Source organism: Erpetoichthys calabaricus, chromosome 4, assembly GCF_900747795.2.
Source record: "Erpetoichthys calabaricus chromosome 4, fErpCal1.3, whole genome shotgun sequence".
NCBI classification, from domain to species: Eukaryota; Metazoa; Chordata; class Cladistia; order Polypteriformes; family Polypteridae; genus Erpetoichthys; species Erpetoichthys calabaricus.
The window spans coordinates 247011218-247032473 of NC_041397.2; the positions used below are offsets into that span (position 1 = coordinate 247011218).

Below are 21256 nucleotides of genomic sequence, written 5' to 3' on the forward strand. Positions count from 1 at the left end.
GAGGTTCCACTGTACGTGGGTGGCGCAGTGTTGTAGTGCTCAGCACTGCTGCAAAGAACCAAGGCCCTGAGTTCAAATCCTGGCCTGGTCATTGTCTGAAGGTTCTCCCCATGTCTGGTTTTCCTCCCACATTCAAAGATAATCATTGACCTGATGGGAGTATAGGTGTTTGAGTAAGTGTGCCCTGCGATAGACTGGTGGCTGTTTGGGTTGAGATGTGCCATGTACTCAATGCTACCTGGATGAACTGCAGCCCCTGCAACCTTGAACTTGATTCAGAAATGGATCGATGGACTCACAATTATTTCAGCTGGATAAATGAAAGCTATACAACTGAAACATTGTTTCTCTAACATTCTTTTTTTATTCTTTTCATGGTGGAAAAACCCTTCACCTAATAAAGTATTTATAAAATACAAAAATATAAAAATCATATTTTCATGTAATATAATAAAATTGACATTATTGTGCAAACAAACAGCAGTAAGTGTTAAATAATCCCCACTGTGCAAGCACCTTTGAAGGGGTGAATAAGACAGACATCTGTAGACATTTGTGTAAAAGGTGTCAGCAGGGTGGTGCAGTGGTTAGAGCCACTGTACCAAAGCACTTAAAACTGGACTCTGTTCTACAGTTGCCACTTGTGTGGAATTTACATACTTTTTTCTTTGTGCACATCACAAAGAAGCCCATGTCAAATTAACTGTGAATGGGTGAGTGAGTAAGTGTTGATATGTGTCTCGCAGTGGACTGAGATCCTACTTTTTATATACAAAAGTTGCGAGATCCACACTTAAATGGTTCTAGTGACCTTCAAAGAGACAAGGGAGTAGAGGAAATGAAAAATTAAACTGATTTATTTTGGTTACACCCAAAGCCAGGTTATAGTGAAAAAGCTGTAAACCTTTTAATCAAGTCCTAGTGGCATTCCCTACTTTCCACAAGAGTGCAGCTGGGAAAGGAGTAGATAGAGTGATGTCAGACTTGTGCAATGTATCCGTTTCTGCAGTGGGGTTGTGGGTCAGAGTGTTAAGCACGATAGGTTGCTTGAACCATGAGTAAAGTGTTACTCAGAAGAATCACAAAACTTTTGATTGCTATGTATGCTTGGATACTAGGTGTATTTTCAAATATTTGTAGCAGGCAGTAAGTATAGAGGCACAGTTGTATAGTAAAACTACCTTCATAGTAGTTTCAAGTGCTAATGAAATGCATTTAGGATATATTTACTGCAGAATTACTCTTTAAAACAATGACTCCCCAAAGCAAGCAAAAAAAGGGTTATAAACTCTCATCCGCCAAAAGTCTGGGACCATTTGATATCTTTTAGCTTTTCCTTCTATCAGAGTGAGTCTCAAATGTGAGTTGTCTACCTCTCCTGTCGTATTGGCTGTGGTAGGTTGTACCTGATAGATTAATATATGTACAGTATCTATTATTAGTATCGTTCCTGTACTGTAATGTTCCAAAAGCCCAGTTTTACTTGAAATGTTAATGGCATGTTGAAGCTTTTGTTTCTGATCTAAATATAAAGATATCTTGAACAACAGACCATATTTTACAGTGAAAGGAGCTTATGTGTATTAATCCTGTCTACTTATAACATACAATTGTGGCTCATTTTAATTTTCTTTTTAGGCTACACCCAGCTCTGTGACTGGTGGAGTGTGGGCGTCATCCTCTTTGAAATGCTGGTGGGGCAGCCTCCATTTTTAGCCCCAACTCCCACTGAAACACAGCTGAAGGTTGGTAAAGTTCCAAGCTCTTGTTAGTTTATGTCTGTTCACCTTGTTTCACTAGATGCAGCCAATTTCAATATATATTGTAGATGACCTTCCAATTAATATAACATGTTTATTTATTTATCTTTTTTTACAGCTGAGGAACAACATATGCAGTATTTTCAAACACAATAAAAAGAGTTAAGGGGAAAATATGTGAAAAAAGAACAAAAAAGCACAAATATAAATCCATTTTAAGCCAGCTGTCATTTTCCATTCAGAATAAACAAAATGAAAAGCAGTGTTATAAGAAACATCTCTTTAGACCAGTAGTTCCAGAGTCACAAAATGTGAGCACCATAGTTGCAGAAGATTTTTATTCCAGCCAGTTTCAAAATTACAAGCCAGTTATTGTAGATACTAGGGGGCTTCGCTCGCCAACCCCTGGTCTTGGGTAACCCGAAATAGATTTGAAAGAGATTATTGTCTGTCTTGGTAATTGTTACATATGTATCATGTTCACCGTCACGACATCTGTAGGTCTATGTAATATATGTAAATGACAATAGCAGTTTAATTGTTATGTTATGTAAGTATAGAATGTCTTTGAGTTTGCACAGATCTATGTATGAGATATATTGGAGTGTAAAGGTGTAGATGACGTACAAAGGATATCTTCATACACCACATTTGTAGTAAAGATGGCGTGTTGTCCTTGAATGAGTTTTCCTTGGTATGGAGTTATTATAATCTTGACGTTAACGTCACATGCATGCCAAACTCTTGAGAAGGCTACATAAAGTTGTCCATGTCTAAATACAGGCTCAGAGAGGTAAAGGCCGACTCTGTCCATGGTATGTCCTTGGGATTTGTTGATTAGGTATACGTTGTTTACTGTTAGTAATATGGATAATTGCACTCACTGTTAAAATTACCTATTTCCGTTAGTTGAACTCTTTCGTTTCTGAGCCGTGGCTTCTTCGTTTGCGGTGCATAGGCGCATGTGCCTTCCGTACTATCTCGTGTTTGACTATGCTGTGTTTTGTGGACGTTTGGGGACTCCGTACTTTCTCTGGTTTGACTGTGGGGCGGGACGCCGAAGCCTTTTCTGTTTGTGTTTTCTGTGAGTACTTATAGTGTTGTATTACTGTAATGTGGTTCACATATGCTGTGGATTCCGGATCTTCGGGGCTTCTGTACTATCTCGGGTTTTTGCTTGCGGTGCTTTAGAAGCGCGTTGTAGGCGCCTGCACCTTCCGCACTATGTCGGGTTTGACTATGCTGTGTAGAGTGGACGTGTAGGGTTTTGTACTCTCTTGAGAAGGCCACATAAAGTCGGTTAAGACTGTGTTGTGGTAATCCGGCCGGGTTAATGGTGTTTCTCGTTTTGGAGCTGTGACCGTGACTCCATTAGTTATACGTTGTTTACTGTTAGTAATATGGATAATCGCACGTATTGTTAAAATTACTTATTTCCGTTAGTTGAGCTCTTTTGTTTCTGAGCCGTGGGTCCTTCGCTTGCGGTGTATAGGCGCATGTGCCCTCCGTACTATCTCGGGTTTGACTATGCTGTGTTTTGTGGACGTTTGGGGACTCTGTACTTTCTCTGGTTTGACTGTGGGGCGGGACGCCAAAGCCTCTTCTGTTTGTGTTTTCTGTGAGTACTTATAGTATTGTATTACTGTAATGTGATTCACATATGCTTTGGAGTCCGGATCTTTGGGGCTTCTGTACTATCTCGGGTTTTTGCTTGTGGTGCTTTCGAAGCGCGTTGTAGGCGCCTGCACCTTCCGTACTATGTCGGGTTTGACTATGCTGTGTAGTGTGGACGTGTAGGGTTCTGTACTCTCTTGAGAGGGCTACATACAGTTGTCCATGTGTAAAGTGCTTAATATTGTATTACTGTAATGTGATTCACATATGTTGTGGAGTCCGGATCTGTGGGGTTTCTGTACTATCTCGTGTTTATGCTTGCGGTGTGTTAGAAGCACGTGGACCATGCTGTGTAGTGTGGATGTTTAGTTCAGAAGCGCGTTGTAGGCGCCTGCGCCTTTCGTACTTTCCCGCGCCTTCCGTACTATCTTTGTGGACCTGTGGGGCCTCCATAGCCTCTTCCGTTTGACTCTGGGGTGCAGCGCAGAATCCTCTTTTTTGTGTGGCTGTGTCGTTAGTCGTTAGCTATGGGCGCGTTGTTGCTTCATTTCTTATTCACGTTAGTTGAGCTCTTTTGTTTTTGAGCCGTGACTCCTTCGTTCGCGGTGGATCAGACTTCGCTTGCGGTTTATGAGACGCGCGCTGTAGGCGCCTGCGCACTATGTCTCCTGGGTCCATCGCTGTGTACCTGCATCCGTGCCTTCCGGTTTACCATTCTCGGTTAGTAATATGGATTGCAACATATAATTTTCACTCAGTTATGAGTTCTAGAACCCTTAATTAATTCTTATTCAAAATGAGGTGCAAATGTCAAAGACATCAACAACTTACAAACTGATTTGGTCCCATTTATTCCCAAGTGTGTTCATCATGAAATATCCATTTAATAAGATACTTGGAAAGAAATATGAAAGTGAATAAATTAATGACTGACAAGATACTAATATGTTTCAGCTTTAATAACACATTTGGATGATCTCTGTAAAAGAAGAGTTTCACTTTTGGAAAGATTTAGTGTGACAGAACTAGAGCACAACCAATCTAAAAAATTAAATAACAAGTTTCTTTAACAGCAAGAATTGTCATCTACTTAAAAAATTAGTTGAAACCAAAACATAAAAGCACTGCTGGCCTGCAGGACCAACATTATTAGCTCCTACTTTCGACAAAAAGGGACGGGGTGATTTTTTTTTTGAAAGTACAGTACATCAACATGATTATATAATTATATATATTATATAAACTAGTTTCATGCAAAAAAAATCCCTTGATTTGTTATCCTGTGATTGTTAGCTGAGGTTTCATTCTCTTGTTAAAAATACAGAAAAATATGTTTAATCCACACAAAGAGCACCATAGCTGTAAATCAAACTGGGGTCCAAGTGTAAATGTTTTGCACAGTTTGATATGAAGCAAAAATGTAATATGAGTGTGTTAAAAATACTACACATTTGTTGAGGCTGAACCAGTCCTTGGGGTTTCTCCATGATGTTTCCATATCCTTGGTGACAGACTGCTTTACCTTAACACCACTCTTGGCTGTAAATATGGAATTAGGAAGATGACATGCTATGCTTGTTACTAAAACATTATCATTGGAATGTTGCATATCGGTCTCACAAACCACCAAACCATCAACTTTATGCACCATTTTTTTTAATCTTGTTTCTTTGCTAAACATAAGGGCTTGTCATGTTATTTTTCTTTTATTTTGTTTTTAATTTTTTTTTCATTTTTTCATTCATTTCTTTTTGTAAAAGTCATTCTGTCAGCCTAGTTGCTGATGTCAGTGACAATCAAAGTAATCTTGTTCCTCACAGTATCATCCCCATGTTAGAGACTGTGGTGAGCAACAGAAGGGGTATATGAAACTTCTGACATGCCTGCAGGCACTTTGTGTCAATTGGGGTGACTCAGGTTTGTTATAACAAAATATGTGAAGACTAAGGGTTTTTTTAATTACTTTTTGGAGATCTCAATTTTTATCTATTGTTTCATTAAGGATATTGGAAATATGTTGCATTAATAAATGATCATCTTCTTCTTCTTTCGGTTGCTCCTGTTAGGGGTTGCCACAGTGGATCATCTTTTTCCATATCTTCTTATCTTCTGCATCTTGTGCTGTTACACCCATCACCTGCATGTCCTCTCTCACCACATCCATAAACCTTCTCTTAGACCTTCCTGTTTTCCTCTTGCCTGGCAGCTCTATCTTTAACATCCTTTTCCCAATATACCCAGCATCTCTGCTCTGTACATCTCCAAACCAACGCAATCTTGCCTCTCTGACTTTGTCTCCAAACCATCCAACCTTATGTGACCCTCTAATGTACTCGTTCCTAATCCTGTCCATCCTCGTCACACCCAATGCAAATCTTAGCATCTTTATTTAACTCTCCCACCTCCAGCTCTGTCTCCAATCTGTATAACATAGCTGGTCTCACTACTGTCTTGTAGACCTTCCCTTTCACTCTTGCTGTTACCTGTCTGTCACAAATTACTTCTGACACTCTTCTCCACCCATACCACCCTGCCTGTACTCTCTTTTGCACCTTTCTTCAAGTATTTAAATTCATCCACCTTCCTCAACTCTACTCCCTGCATCCTCACTATTCCACTGACCTCCCTCTCATTTACACACATGTACTGTATTCTGTCTTGTTCCTACTGACCTTCATTCCTCTCCTCTCTAGAGCATACCTCCACCTCTCCAGGGTCTCCTCAACCTGCTCCCTACTCTTGCTACAGATCACAATGTCATCAGCAAACATCATAGTCCACGGGGACTCCTATCTAATCTCGTCTGTCAACTTGTCCATCACTGTTGCAAATAAGAAAGGGCTCAGAGCCAATCCCTGATGTAATCCCACCTCCACACTGAATGCATCCATTACTCCTACTACAGCCCTCACCACTGTCACACTTCCCTCATACATATCCTGTATAACTCTTACGTACTTCCCAGCCACTCCTGACTTCCTCATATAATAACACAACTCCTTTTGGCCTTCTCTATACTTCTTAGTCAACACCCTCAGATCAAACATTGCATCTGCGGTGTTCTTTCTTGGCATGAAACCATACTGTTGCTCACTAATCATCACCTCCCTTCTTAACCTAGCTTCCACTACTCTTTCCCATAACTTCATGCTGTGGCTTATCAATTTTATGCCCCTGTAGTTACTACAGTCCTGCACATCCCCCTTATTCTTAAAAATTGGTACCAGTACACTTCTTCTCCAGTCCTCAGGCATCCTCTCACTTTCCAAGAGTCCATTAAACAATCTGGTTAAAAACTCCACTGCCATTTCTCCTAAACACCTCCATGCTTCCACAGGTATGTCATCTGGACCAACGTCCTTTCCATTCTTCATCCTCTTCATACTGTAGCTGTCCTTACTTCCTCCTTGCTAATCTGTTGCACTTCCTGATTCACTATCTCCACATCATCCAGCCTTCTCTCTCTCTCTCATTCTCTTCATTCATCAGCCTCTCAAAGTACTCTTTTCATCTGCTCAACACACTCTCCTCGCTTGTGAGTACATTTTCGTTTTTATCCTTTATGACCCTAACCTGCCTCACATCTTTCCCGATTTGGTCCCTCTGTCTAGCCAATCAGTACAGGTTCTTCCACCCTGTTTAGTGTCCACCCTTGCATACAACTCATCATACGCTTTTTCTTTAGCCTTCGCCACCTCTCTCTTCTCCTTATGCCTTATCTCCTTGTACTCTTGTCTACTTTCTGAATCTCTCTGACTATCCCACTTCTTCTTCGCCAGCCTCTTCCTCTGTGTACCTGTACTTCCCCATTCCACCACGAGGTTTCCCTTTCCTCCTACCTTTGTCCAGATGTCACACAAATCACCTTTCTAGCTGTCTCCATTACCAATTCTACTGTAGTTGCCCAGCTATCTGGTAACTCTTCATTGCCACTCAGTGCCTGTCTCACCTTCTCCCTCAACTCAACCTTACAGTCTTCCTTTTCAGCTTCCACAATTTGATCCTTGGCTCTGCCTTCACTCTTCTCTTCTTCTTCTTGATATGCAGCATCATCTTACAGATCATCATCCTATGCTACTTAACTATGCATTCCTCTGCCAACATTTTGCAGTCTCCAATCTCCTTTAGACTGATCCTCCTGCATAGGATATAATCTACCTTTGTACATCTTCCTCCATTCTTGTATGTCACCCTGTGTTCCTCCCTCTTCTTAAAATACACATTTACCAGAGCCATGTCCATCCTTTTCGCAAAATCCACTACCATCTGACCTTATGCATTCCTCTCCTTGACACCTACCCATCACTACCTCATCTCTTCTGTTCCCTTTGCCAACATGTCCATTGAAATCTGCACCACTCACCACTCTCTCTTCCTTGGGTACACTCTCCACCACTTCATCCAACTCACTCCAGAAATCTTTCTCATCCATCGCATATCCAACTTGCAGGGCGTATGCAGTAACAACAGTCATCATCACACCTTCAGTTTCCAGCTTTATAATCATTACTCTGTCCGACACTCTTTTCACTTCCAAAACACTCTTGACATACAGTGTTTCTTCAGGATAATGCCTACCCCATTTCTCTTGATATTCACCCACAGTTGAACAACACAACTGTTTAATATACCTGGAACATTTTTATTTGGTATGTTGCAGTGCCTCTTGTCAGGACACTGTAAAGTAATGGTTTCCAATCTCAATCCTGATGGGCCTTTAACAGGTTTTATTGTTTATTAGCTAGTCCTTTTTTCACAGTAATGTAATATTTACATTTATAAGAAATTTATAATGACAATTAACAAAGAATGAAATTTTAGCAATAGGCTGGTGGCCTATTCAGGTGCTGGTCCTGCCTTGTGCCCAGTGCTTGCTGGGATAGGCTCCAGCAGCTAGATGACTCTACCCTGGGTAAATAAGTTAGGAAAATGGATGGATGGATGAAGTAGTCACAAAGACAAATGACAGTGGATGTCAAAAGGCTTTACACCAGAAATTTCAAATTTGGATTTTCTAAATTGTATTGGAATGTTACCAAGAAATAATTCAGTACTGTATTTTTATCTTGTTTTTCAAAATATTGCTCACCATCATCATTATGGTTTCATTCCATTTTTCCAGGTGTTCAAGATCTTTAAGCCATTATTTACTAATTAGAACACTACAGTGAATGACACTGATGAAGCAGCCTTTCGTCATTTTGTGTTGTTTGCCTTACTTTAGCCTGTTACGTATTTTTGTGACTGAGATTGAACTTGTCGTCTTGCTTGCAATAGTAGCCCAGCATGATAGACTTTGTCCAGACACTTTCTCAGAACGGCCACTGACAATTTGCATAACACTGGAACTCCATTATTGTATTATGGCTTCTAGAGTTAAATCGGCTTAACAGCTATTTTAATGCCTCTTTACTATTGTTTACCCATTTAGCTTTCTTGTCAGTCTTAACCAACTGTTCAAACTGAAGTAGTGGATTTTTAGGTTATTATCACATATAATTTTTGTTTGTTTATAGTGCATGCTATATCTGCAGTAGTATGAACAGACAGACCTGGGATATTATGCACATCATGATTTTTAAGAATGGATATGTGTTACAAAAAAACAAACTGCTTACTGTTCACAATGCCAGGTTTATTTTGGGTGGATTTAAAAGAAGATGTTTATTTTCTTGGAATTCCTTGCTATATATAAAGTGTTGGATCTAAAAGAGTATGTTTTTCAACTTTAATTCCCTGATGACTTGCATGCCAAACCACATAACAATAATAAACCAAAAGTTATTGAAATAAGCCAAGATGCATGGTTTACCGCTGAAGGAATAATATACAAAAACTTGCAGCTTACCAAATTATACAAATAAAAATTCAGTTATAGAAATACTCTCTCTCTTCATAATTTGTGACCCTCCTTTTGCTATGAATTAAAATATAATAATGTTGTAACATTATTATATTGCTAAAATATGAATACCTTACTTTAAGGCAAGTGAAAAGAAAATGTTACATATACCAATTCTTAGATCTCAGAATTTCCTGCATGTATTATTATTATCCATCCATCCATTATCCAACCCGCTATATCCTAACTACAGGGTCATGGGGGTCTGCCGGAGCCAATCCCACCCAACATAGGGCGCAAGAGAGGAAACAAACCCCAGGCAGGGCGCCAGTCCACCGCAGGGCACACACACACACAACAAGGACAATTTAGGATCGCCAATACACCTAACCTGCATGTCTTTGGACTGTGGGAGGAAACTGGAGCACCCGGAGGAAACCCACGCAGACACGGGGAGAACATGCAAACTCCATGCAGGGAGGACCCGGGAAGCGAACCCGGGTCTACTAACTGCGAGGCAGCAGCGCTACCACTGTGCCACCATGCCGCCTATTATTATTATTATTATTATTATTAAAGGAATGAGAGGAAAATGTGAGCAATCTTATTAGTCTTTCTTAGCCAGTATGGTCTGAAGAGCTAAAGGATTGTAAGGGTTGAAGAATCAGTATTAAGAATCTCCTGTTGAGGAAAGCAGGTAGTGGAAAGAAATGGTCGGGTGTTCTTTGCAGGATTGAAATGTCTCATAAATGAATTGAAAGTTGATAACACTGATTTATACATCCGTTTGAGGAACTCCACTAAAAATACCAGCATGGAGATACTTCTCTCTTAATAGCATGGAAAATTTTGACTTTTTTCCAGTTAGAAGGCTATGAGAAGCCAATAATTCCACTCATTTGTGTGGATTATGGACATTCTGAACATGTCAATGAGTATATTTATGTTTGACTTAATAATATAATGTTATTGTCCGATTTTTTCCACATTTTAGATATCCTAGTAGATGTTTGTGTGAAAAATAAACCACAGCTTTGATACAAACAAATTTTGGGCTCTGTGTCCGCTTTTCTAGACAAGTAGTATTGATTTCAAGTTTTGGATGACTACTGTAAATGCTTGTAACCAGCTCCTGAATCACAGAAAAGGAATTGGTGTTAAATTAAGAGTACTTAGATGGCCTTTGTAAATGCAATTACACTTACTCTCAACTTTCTGGAAAAAAGAATGTTGAGGAAAATACAGCATCACCAATACATTATATGCCATTTTTAGTTGATTTAATTTTTTACTTAATTTTTAATATTATATACTGTACTCTATATTGAAATGAGATGGGAGGTTGGTGTTCTGTCATATCTGGGCAGGTTTGGGTAACAAAGTTAACTCCAATTTTTTTCACTGGGCACTGCAACTGGGAAGGGTGTCCACACACATATATTTTTTTTGTAAATTAACCATAGCACTAATGCTATGAACACATGAACATAGCACTCTGACTCACCAAAAAAAGCCTAGTGGACTGTTCTTTACATCTTGAGCAGTTGCTGTGGAGAAAAATAGGAATTAAATTCCATTTAATGTGAATACTTTTAAACGTAAAAAATGTTGTATCACAAGACATGCAAATGTGTGCATGGAAAAGGATACAGAAAATACAATATTAGGTACATGTTGACTTGAATGCAGTTTATGTATAATAAGTGATCTTTCCCCTGTAAGAACATTGCATATGTCAGCATTTTTACATCTTAAAAGTTAATATCATCATGTATGGACTTGTACCTGAGCTACAGTATGTGTAATAAGTAAGCCTAAGTCTTTAAGGATATTACCCAGAGTGCCGTGTGGTTAAACCTGTTGGGTGAAAAGATGTTGGCTCCTGACCTTGCCATTCTGCATTGGATTATGCAAGTATGACAATGTATGTACTGTGTATTTAAAGACATTGATTTGAAGCAGGAAGAGAGATCATAAATAAAATACCTACTGTCAGTTCAGTTCATTTCAGTTCATTTTTGGATTGAACATAAATAGAACCAAATCTTTCCATTAAATAATTGTTGAACTATAGCCAGTTGACACCTGAATGAATCCATTTGAGTAGCTTAGCATTAACAAGCATTTCAACAGATAAAAACAGAGCTTGTGTGTGCACAGTTAATCATTAATGCACATGTTATTTGTTAAAAAAATGTATAGAGAGATTTTAGTTTGAAAAGTGTATACAAATACATTATGTCAGTATCTACCAAACCTTCAGAATTTCTAATTATTACTTGACATAGATTTTTGGCCATAATGTTTTTGGCCATAATGTCCACTCCAACATCCAAATCATGATATGGCCAATTTAATTTTAGGCCTGCAACAGTTAATATTGATGAGTTCCACTTTTAGATATGTTGCAAAGGATCGCACATGTTCAGTGTTCCCTGTAAGGACCAAGTTGGTGTGAGTAAAAAAAATGTGTTTGTCAGCAACAGTGTTCAGTTGCATTACCCTTCGAACACAACTTAATATAATTATTATGCATTATAGAACACACTTGAAAATGTATTTATTAAGTAGAATGCTTATTTAAACTGTTCACGGATATACAATTAACAAATTCCCTCATTGATGAAGGAGAACAGATATACTGTATGTTACTCATGACCAGACATTTAAAAAAAAACCATGTGGGGACCTTGACTGGGCATCTTTTAAATGATGCATTGCATACAACTAGATGACAAAATCAAAGTTGAATTAAAATTGCTATAAATTACAATTCTGTATTGGCATCGGAGTCTAAAGGCAGAGTGGCCTGTCTCATTACATTGTAGATTTCAGAAATATATTACATTTTTTTTGTTAACATATAATGTTTTCAATCCATCTATTCATTAATTAATAAATATGCAGAATCCATCAGAGTCTAATGCTATAGCTTCTGGTGCTTGGCTTCAATCACAAAAAAATAGTTCTCATCAAAGACAATAATAATTCAAGAAAATCACCAGAAAAGAAAAGAAGAGTAAGGTATAATGATAAATAAATATTAAGGTCACTGACGTTGCATTTTTGCTGTAACATTAATGGGCAAAAGGATAAACTGACTTTAGTTTATTCCTGTATCTTATTCTTTGCCCATTGTCTCCTGCCCACAACGCTCAACTGGCACCCTGCACTGCAAAGTATCAGGTTGGCTCCAATTTGTTTTGTACTGTCTGTATTGTTTTATAGCTAATAATTAAAAATGGTTAATAGCTGGACGTTTGAGAAATCCCCAGTAATTCTATCCTGGTTTTTCTTGTGTATTACATGGAAGCAGTCTAAACTGTACACCATTCTGCTTTCTCTTTGATGAAGGCACTTTGTGGCCTAAAGAACCCCATCTTTTGAGAAGGGCTGTGGTTTGAAGTGTCACATTTGTTTTAAAGTCTGTAGTTGAGTTATGCAAATGTGCATGAATTATATACACATCATGCTCTGCAGACACACAGGGAGCAAAAAGTATTAAAATAATAATGAAAAATATTAACAAGCACAAACAGAAAAAATGTACAGTATTTGTAGCACCCAGAATATTTACAGTACATCTGCATATATTCAGATATATACTTACTGTTGTTATGAGTATTTTTGGCTTATTTGACAGCCTTAGTTTTTAAGCAGAAGTTCACGCAGAGCTGTCATAAGACTAACTTTAATGTCAGTTTTCAAAGGATTCACCTATAGGCTTCCCAGACATCCCAAGTTTTAAAAATGGATTCTGTGAAGAGTGCCATTTGGTCATTGTAAACGTTTGGCAGGTAGTTGGTGGAATGGATTATTTGACTCATTTCTTTGTGTGCTACTGGAAAAATGTTGTACACGGAAGCAGAAGTTGTGTGTGTACAAACATGTGCTTATCTTTGAGTGAACACAATGTGATGCAATAAATTGCAATAGTTACCTTCTATTTAAGTAGTCCCTCATCATTTGTGCTGTGTGTGTAGCATTTATCCTTGTGTTATATATTTTATTATGCTACATTTCATTTTTATTATTTTGTTAAAAAAAAAAAATTATCCTCCCAGTAAATAACACTAACCCTTGGCACTACGACCTGCACATATTTATTACTCTGCACTTTTGTCAGCATGCTTCTGTAATACCATCCGCCATTATTGCCCCTGCAACACTTGCCAGGACAAGCAGAAGGAGAAAAAAGTGAAGAGATTTTAGTTAAAAATTATTTGGAATGCAAAAGTTGGAAATGGAAATTTCAAACGGTTAAGGTGATTCTTGGTATGCAAAAAAATGAAGTATGTGTAGGTGTGAGAAGCCTAATTTATCTAACCCCTTACACAGAAATGTCTAGGTTTTTAATATTTGACTTTTTGTGTTAGGAATGAACATAATATTTATGTGTTTGCTTATTTTTAGGTGATTAACTGGGAAAATACACTCCAAATTCCACCCCAGGTAAAACTGAGCCAGGAAGCTGTTGATATCATCAGTCGTCTGTGTTGCGCTGCTGAAGAGCGGCTTGGAGGCAATGGTGCCAGTGAGATTAAGGCTCATGCTTTCTTTGAGAAGCTGGATTTCTCTAGCAACCTTCGTACCCAACCAGCACCTTATCTGCCCAAAATCAGCCACCCAATGGACACTTCTAATTTTGACCCAGTGGAGGAGGATACTCCATGGAGTGATAGTGGTGATAGCACTAAGACTTGGGACACCCTGAGCTCCTCACACAACAAACACCCAGAGCATGCCTTCTACGAGTTCACTTTTCGCCGTTTTTTTGATGACAATGGCTGCCCATTCCGTTACCCAAAACCCCTTGACAGTTTGCAAAGTAATCAGGAGCAGGAAAATCTACCCATCCAAGATTTAGATGATCCATCAAAAACATGTGAACCAGTATATGTGTAAAGAAAAAGGAAGCCAGTTTTGTTTTGAGAATCAGCTTGCATTTGTTTTGGAAGAGTATGCAGATCCCACTGATTCTTTCCAAATAATTATAAGCTATTGTTTATTTTTTAAACTCAAAATTTACATCTATAACATTCATGGCATTTCATCTCCAAGGAAACATTTTCTTTTAATTATAAAAAGCAATGATATTGAAAAGTGTATCTATAGAGGTTGCTATGTGGAGATATCCATGGACATGGATGTGAATAGAACAAAAAAATTGTTACTGCCACATACATGGATCCAAGGTATTTGTGAGTATCGCTGTCATTCCAAACAAGCTAAAGCAAATATGGCTCTTAGACATGGTGTGTTACAGAAAGTGACACCAGCAAACTCCCACTGAAAAGTCTTATGATCCCACATACCTTATTCTTTGACCCCACTGGTAGGCCACCATTTATATTGGTGCAAAATGAAGTAGGTACTACAACATCATGCCCCACTCCCTATGACGGAAATCAAACCATACTGACTGTTTAAAAAAATACAAATAAATAAACCCTTGATTGTCGAATAAATGTCAAGAGAGTAACCACTTGCACAAGCAAAGCTCAAGTGGTTTTTGGCAAACCATGCTGCTGCTGCTGCTTTTTTTTAATTATTATTATTGTGTTCGCCAGAGCGGTGTTGTAACCGCAAGCACTTTTCAAATAGCTGGAAAACCAGTATCTGAATGTGAATCTCTAATGGAGAGAATCTGCAAAAGTGCTAAGATGAGAAGCGAAGGTGAAAACATGGACAATGTGCAATACAGAAATTATGTTTTATAGTTTTCTACTCAGAATATCCTTGTTCTATTAATATGTTTTGTATAAAACTAAAAAAAAATATGTAACAAAAGCAATATTTTCTAATTTGTATCTTTTGGATATATATATAGTGCAAGTCCAAATGCTGCTTCCCCCCCTGTTTTTGTAAAAGGATCTGAATTGACTGAAAGTGTGTGGTTGATAGAGTGCTTTTTATAGAATGGTGTGAGGGATTGTTTGCATGATCAGTATTTGAAGAAAAAAACTAAATGTGCACAATTATTTTTTTTTTCCTACAGGCAGGTCCTGTGTATGGGGAAAAAAATAACAGTAGTGATAAATCATTAATTCCTGTACACCCATTGCCAGTGTGTTGGGAAACAACATTACCAAATGCTATGAGTCTGGGTATGATTTAACATTTTCAGAAATATCTTTAACCTAATAAAAATAATAAAGTATTTAGCATGTTAAGTAGTTTAATAGTAATTACGGTTAAGGAGGCCAGTATTTCTCTTTTCTGTATACAGCCTTAGAAAGTGTATCGACCTAATAGCTTTGAAAAGCATTCCAGGTGCCTAATTACTTAATATGGAGATATTTTAGTTAGTTTTTGGCTTAAATATATATAACTTATCAAACAGAATAGTAACTCTTATATATTTGCACGTGCTAACAAGAGATATTGAGAGCTATTTTTTGCATTTGTATGGCGTGCAAGATACTCTACAGAGTGGCTTTTTATCATCATAGGAAGAACTTTGTTACAATGTACAGCCTTATTGAATTCCATAATGTTCAAGGAATGGATAAAAGATTCAGTTAAACAATTTTCTATTCTAATATTTTAACTATATTATTTGTACATCATAACTTGGTGTAAATTATTCCCAATTACTTTGTATATGTTGCTAGTCACACTGGCACAGAAAAGTACAGTTTTTCCAAGCGTTGCAAACGTGTTTATTTGTTTGCTAGTTTCTGGTGCTAGTTAAACCTACCTTGCTCTACCTGTCTTCATTTTGGTAAAGCAATATGATATGAAATTATCAAGCTCACTTAATCCAATTCAGGGTCTGCTGCATTGCAAAGAAAAGTAAAAACACAAACCCCAATAATGATGTGACAGTTTTTTTTTATGTATGTATACATCATTTCACACTTTCACTTGACTTTACATTGCTTCTCCTGCCAGATATATTAAGGTGTGCTCTGGTTAGATACTACCACTGTCCATTTAAAAAAAAGGAAAAAAAATGCTATTAAAAATGTTTTTTTCAGAATGTTTTTTGAAGCCTTTAATATTAATATTTAATATGGTGTTACGCGTCAGTAGGTAATGGAGGTCGTGCAGTGTCTCTGCCTTGGTATTTCAACATGTCACATCATAGAACCATTGGGGATCTGCTTATATTAAAGCCCAATGATAAAATGGCATCTCTTCATTGTTTATTTGTGTGCACCACATTTTGGAATGCTATTTCTTAAAACCTACTGATCTGTTCCCACACCTCTGTCAAATGAAGAGAAAATGACTCGCCTTGTCTAAAATGTATTCATCAGTACTACTGTAGACAGCTCGAGATTCAATGATAGTGCTTCACATGTAAAATTAGGTGTTACTGATTTGACTTTAGACCTATTAAGCAAATGAAAACAGGTCAAATGTGTATACATTGCTAGTCTGCTGCCATACTGTCATCTTACAAGCCAGTAGCCTATTTTTGTGCCTTCCTTTGAAATGCAGGAAATGCTGGATACAATTTGTATTGCTATACCCATTTTTGTATTTTTTGTTGTTTAAAGTTAAAATAGTTTATCCCAAGCACTGTTGTATTTTTTTATAGATGCTGAACTCTTTTCAGTACCAGAGCATGTTACATGTCAAGCTGGCTTTTCCAACACCAGAAGAATAGTTGCTGTTGTAAGGCTAGAGATAATGATCACAAAGGCATCCCCCATCCATTACATCAGGCTTAATGCCAGCAAATAAGGGACACCCCTGCAAACCACACTAAATGCAATGTCGTCATGAGGAGCATTTGAAAACAACCACAGTGGTATCCGCACCAGTAACGTAACGGGAATAACCTGAAAACTACTGTCAAAAAGGCAACTCCCTATAAAGGACATCCTGTGTGCTTACTATATTTCTCAGAAATTGGCCAATCACCTTCACGCAGTTTAACATGGACATAATGTTTCCTTAGAAGAAAATGCCTTACTTCTCCATCAGAATGGAAAAGTATGTAATGTGGCTCCTCGGGTCCAGTTTCCATAAATCCACAGTTCAGGTGTGATGTGTCTTGGTGCTCTCAGTGGCTTGTGGGCTCCAACTCTAAATAGGTAATGAAAAGATGTATTGAACTGCTTGTAGCTGCTCAAATTTTCAAACACATTCTGAAATGACTATCATTTACCTCTGAAACAATTTAGGTCTTTCTGTATACTCGTTATTCATTGTACATATTTAAAATGAATTCAGAGTAAACCACTGATCACTTGTATGGTGGAATATACTTTTAGCATACTGTATGCTCACACATTTCAGGTTATCCCTTTCTCATGAAGTCAGTAAGGACATTCTGTGTTGGTAACACATTTTATATTTTAAAGGAGCTGACTTTTTCATTTTTTCTTGGGATTTTTATTTGAATTAACTGTTGTGTGTGTACCATATTTGCCACATTTTAGGTCCACCTGTAACAATGTCATTGTTTTATTATGCTTTAGCAAAGCCATTTTTCTTAGGAAAAGCCTCCTTTTTCCCAATAGTTCTTGAGCAGACCGTGTTATTTTGTCCAAGAGGGTGACTATGGACCTCGAAGTACAGTACAATAGAAGTATTTAATTTGTATTGCGTATCTATGCTGTTTGCCTTTGTATTCCAGAATAGCTGCTGTATACATACTACAGCATAGAGAGCTTTGAGAACAAAAAGGGGATTTGACATGTTGTTTCTCCAGTCAGTAACATCTACACTGTTTAAGATAAAAATCACAACGCCACAAGGAAGAAGATTCTCTACTCTGGTGACGTAGGTCTTTTCGTTTTCCTTTTGTAACAGTATTCCTTCTCTTCAATGCTGCCATCCCACAGACATTTCTAGCATGTCCATTTCACACTGCTTTACAGTTTCTGTCACTGAAACCTGCAGTGAGTATTTGTGCACCTTTCTTTTACCTGACATATTTTGTCTTTTGGGATTTGCAACATGTTCCTCCTGCACACCTTTCTCTGATAGTTTATGATCATACGGGACTCTGCTTTATTAATAATGTTATTAAACCAATGATTTGATTATGTCCTGGAGTTCACTCTAGGCAAATCCAGCTGTGCTTTAGTGTATTTACGAGTGTATCTACGAGATGATTGTTGTGAGCTGCGAATGTGCTGATTGACAATCTGTGACTAATATCATGATTTACATGTTAGCTATGTGTTATTGGTATGTTTCCTCCTTACTGGGGGGGGGGGAGCTTCAGCTTTGTATTAGCTTTTACCTGCTATAAAAGCCTAACGACATATAAAGATTATTTTTTTGCATAATCTTTATTTTTACTTTCATATATTCAATTTTAGACTCTTGTTAATATATTACCTGTATCAATACCAGTATAAAATAGATATCAGTGCTTCCAGCTACATGTATTTACCTGTTTACACCTGTGTTCATCTGAATTGTGTAACCGCTTGTCTTTTTTTTGTCATAATTTTTCACGTAACTTATGACCTGTAAGCATGGTAACCACTTCTCAGGAACTCGAACACAACACTGTTATTTATTAATGTGGTCATTTTTGCTTTTGAAAGCTTGCTTTTGAATAGCGCATATGTACAATAAACATGTTATATAAACAGTAATTGGGACTTGTGTCTCAATTTTCATTTTGTGGCTAGAATTTATTTATATAAAATTTATTTACTTTGCATTTTACTGAACTAAATGAAAGCCTGTCGTTTTTTCATGTCTTTGATAGACTGTGAACTCACATTTAATGGGGCAGTTTAAAAGAAATGATTTCTCTGGTGACATCAGATTACAAGCTTGTACTCTAACAGGCTGTGGTGGTTAAACTTCTTCCAACAAAATTCTTTCAAGAAGATAGTGAATTGTGTCCTCACCAACACCACTGAAAGTTAAGGGTAAATTCATTCAAGACTAAAGCCAGGAACAAGTTCTTTACACAAAGAGTAATGGGAGTCAGGAACAGAATACCAAACCATATATAACATGTAAAGCAGAAAAACTTTGACATCTTTTAAGTGTCTAGATGAGATATTAGGACATTATTTATTTGATTCCATTTCCATTTTCAATAAACCCATTTCTTCAGCCTTTTCATTCATTTTTGTTATTTTTTAATGCATTCTGTACTGATTACTGTGATTAAAACCAAGCTTTAACTATCAAGCATTCTCCATATTCTAGCTACAACTATTTGGAAAGCCACTTGCCGTTTTCTTATCAGATTACTATAGAAGGGTGAATTATCATTTAGACTTGACTTTTCTATACTTGGCTTTCAACAAAAAAGTTTTTTTTTCTTGTAACAAAACTTTTATTTCTTTGATTATAAATGATGTAACATTACAGTGTCAAAATAGTTCAAGCTTAAGGTAGGCCCCAACCTCTCCCAATTTCAACAGTTGCTAGTGCTCACAACCACATTCATGCTCATTCTGGGTTAGTTTAGAATTACCAATTAACCTAAATGCCTATAGAATGAAGGAGAAAATCAAAGACAAACCCCATGAAGACAGAGAGAATATGCAAACACCACACAGATGACTAGGCATGGCATTGGAGGCAAGGACTCTAGATGGGTGAGGCAGCTGAACTAAACAAAGTTTAGAAATCCACGATATCTCAGTATAGACTTCAATCTGCAGACAAAAGTAATCTATTATTATTACATGCCTGAAAAACATCAGGTTAATTGTGCAATCGATGGCATAAATTGATGCACGGATTACTCTTAAGGCAACAGACATGCACAGCTAAATCAATATGAAGCTATACAATGTCATTTCTTATTTACTCTGTATGGTATACTGTAGATCAGTACTGCTTGGACATTTGATATATTATTTTTCCCATGTATTAAGTTAATTTGCAATATATATTATTATCACTTCTGGAACAATTTCTCTTAAGAGTTGCTCTACTTCTTTTATTGAAGTCAAATAAAAAAATGATTATGATAGGACTTCACATAGCATTTGTAGAAGGAGTAAGAAACCCTGCAGTGGTGGTGACCTTTCATTTTAACCAGTTTCTTTATGTGTTCCATTTACCCATCCATTATCCAACCTGCAGAATCCAGTTCGGAGTCAGATCTGGAGCAAACACCTTCTGCTTTGGGATAAGGCTGCAAATAATACAGAATGAAGTGCCATTTATTACATATTGACACTAACTCATACCAGGCCAATTTAGAGTTGACAATCAGTCTAACATGCACATCTGTGTTAAACCTACATAAGCCATACTTGGGCTAAGATTCCATTGTACAGCTATAAAGAAGCAGTGCTAACCACGTTGCCATCGTGCCACCCTCTTAATTTGATGTCAGTCCATATTATTAAATAAACTTTTAATTTGATGTACCAAAGTTTTCTGTCTGTTTATCTTTATCAGCTCTGCCACAGTACTCATAGCTGATCTCCCTTTTAGAAAGGGGCCTCATGTGAACATTTGAAGCCCATGATACTTCAGAGGGCAATAACTGAAGATAACTGCAGATTTTAAGACTGTATTCAGTCACAGAACCTGAAACTGATGAAAAATGAGAGGAAAAAAACATATATATTGCAAATATTCAAACCACAAGTGAAAATCTAAAACTGTAGTCAAAGGCAAAAATTTACTGACTAAAAAATCCAGAAATACAGTAATCCCTCCTCCATCGCGGGGGTTGCGTTCCAGAGCCACCCGCAAAATAAGAAAATCCGCGAAGTAGAAACCATATGTTTATATGGTTATTTTTATATTGTCATGCTTGGGTCACAGATTTGCGCAGAAACACAGGAGGTTGTAGAGAGACAGGAACGTTATTCAAACACTGCAAACAAACATTTGTCTCTTTTTCAAAAGTTTAAACTGTGCTCCATGACAAGACAGATGACAGTTCCGTCTCACAATTAAAAGAATGCAAACATATCTTCCTCTTCAAAGGAGTGCGCATCAGGAGCAGATCATGTCAGAGAGAGAGAGAAAAGCAAACAAATCAATAGGGCTGTTTGGCTTTTAAGTATGCGAAGCACCGCGGCACAAACCTGTTGAAGGCGGCAGCTCACACCCCCTCCTTCAGGAGCAGAGAAAGAGAGAGAGAGAGATA

At 37.5% G+C, this 21256-nt stretch overlaps 1 protein-coding gene across 1 annotated transcript in view; it reads left to right on the forward strand.

The window, feature by feature from the left end:
* lats2 (large tumor suppressor kinase 2) overlaps positions 1 to 18974 on the forward strand; it is a 71961-nt gene extending 52987 nt beyond the window's left edge. Inside the window, exons 7-8 of the mRNA XM_028800556.2 lie at positions 1639 to 1745; positions 13630 to 18974. Of these exons, the coding sequence (XP_028656389.2) occupies positions 1639 to 1745; positions 13630 to 14121 (599 nt within the window). The 3' untranslated portion in view covers positions 14122 to 18974. The remainder of the gene's footprint in view (positions 1 to 1638; positions 1746 to 13629) is intronic.
* The last annotated feature ends 2282 nt before the right edge of the window (positions 18975 to 21256 follow it).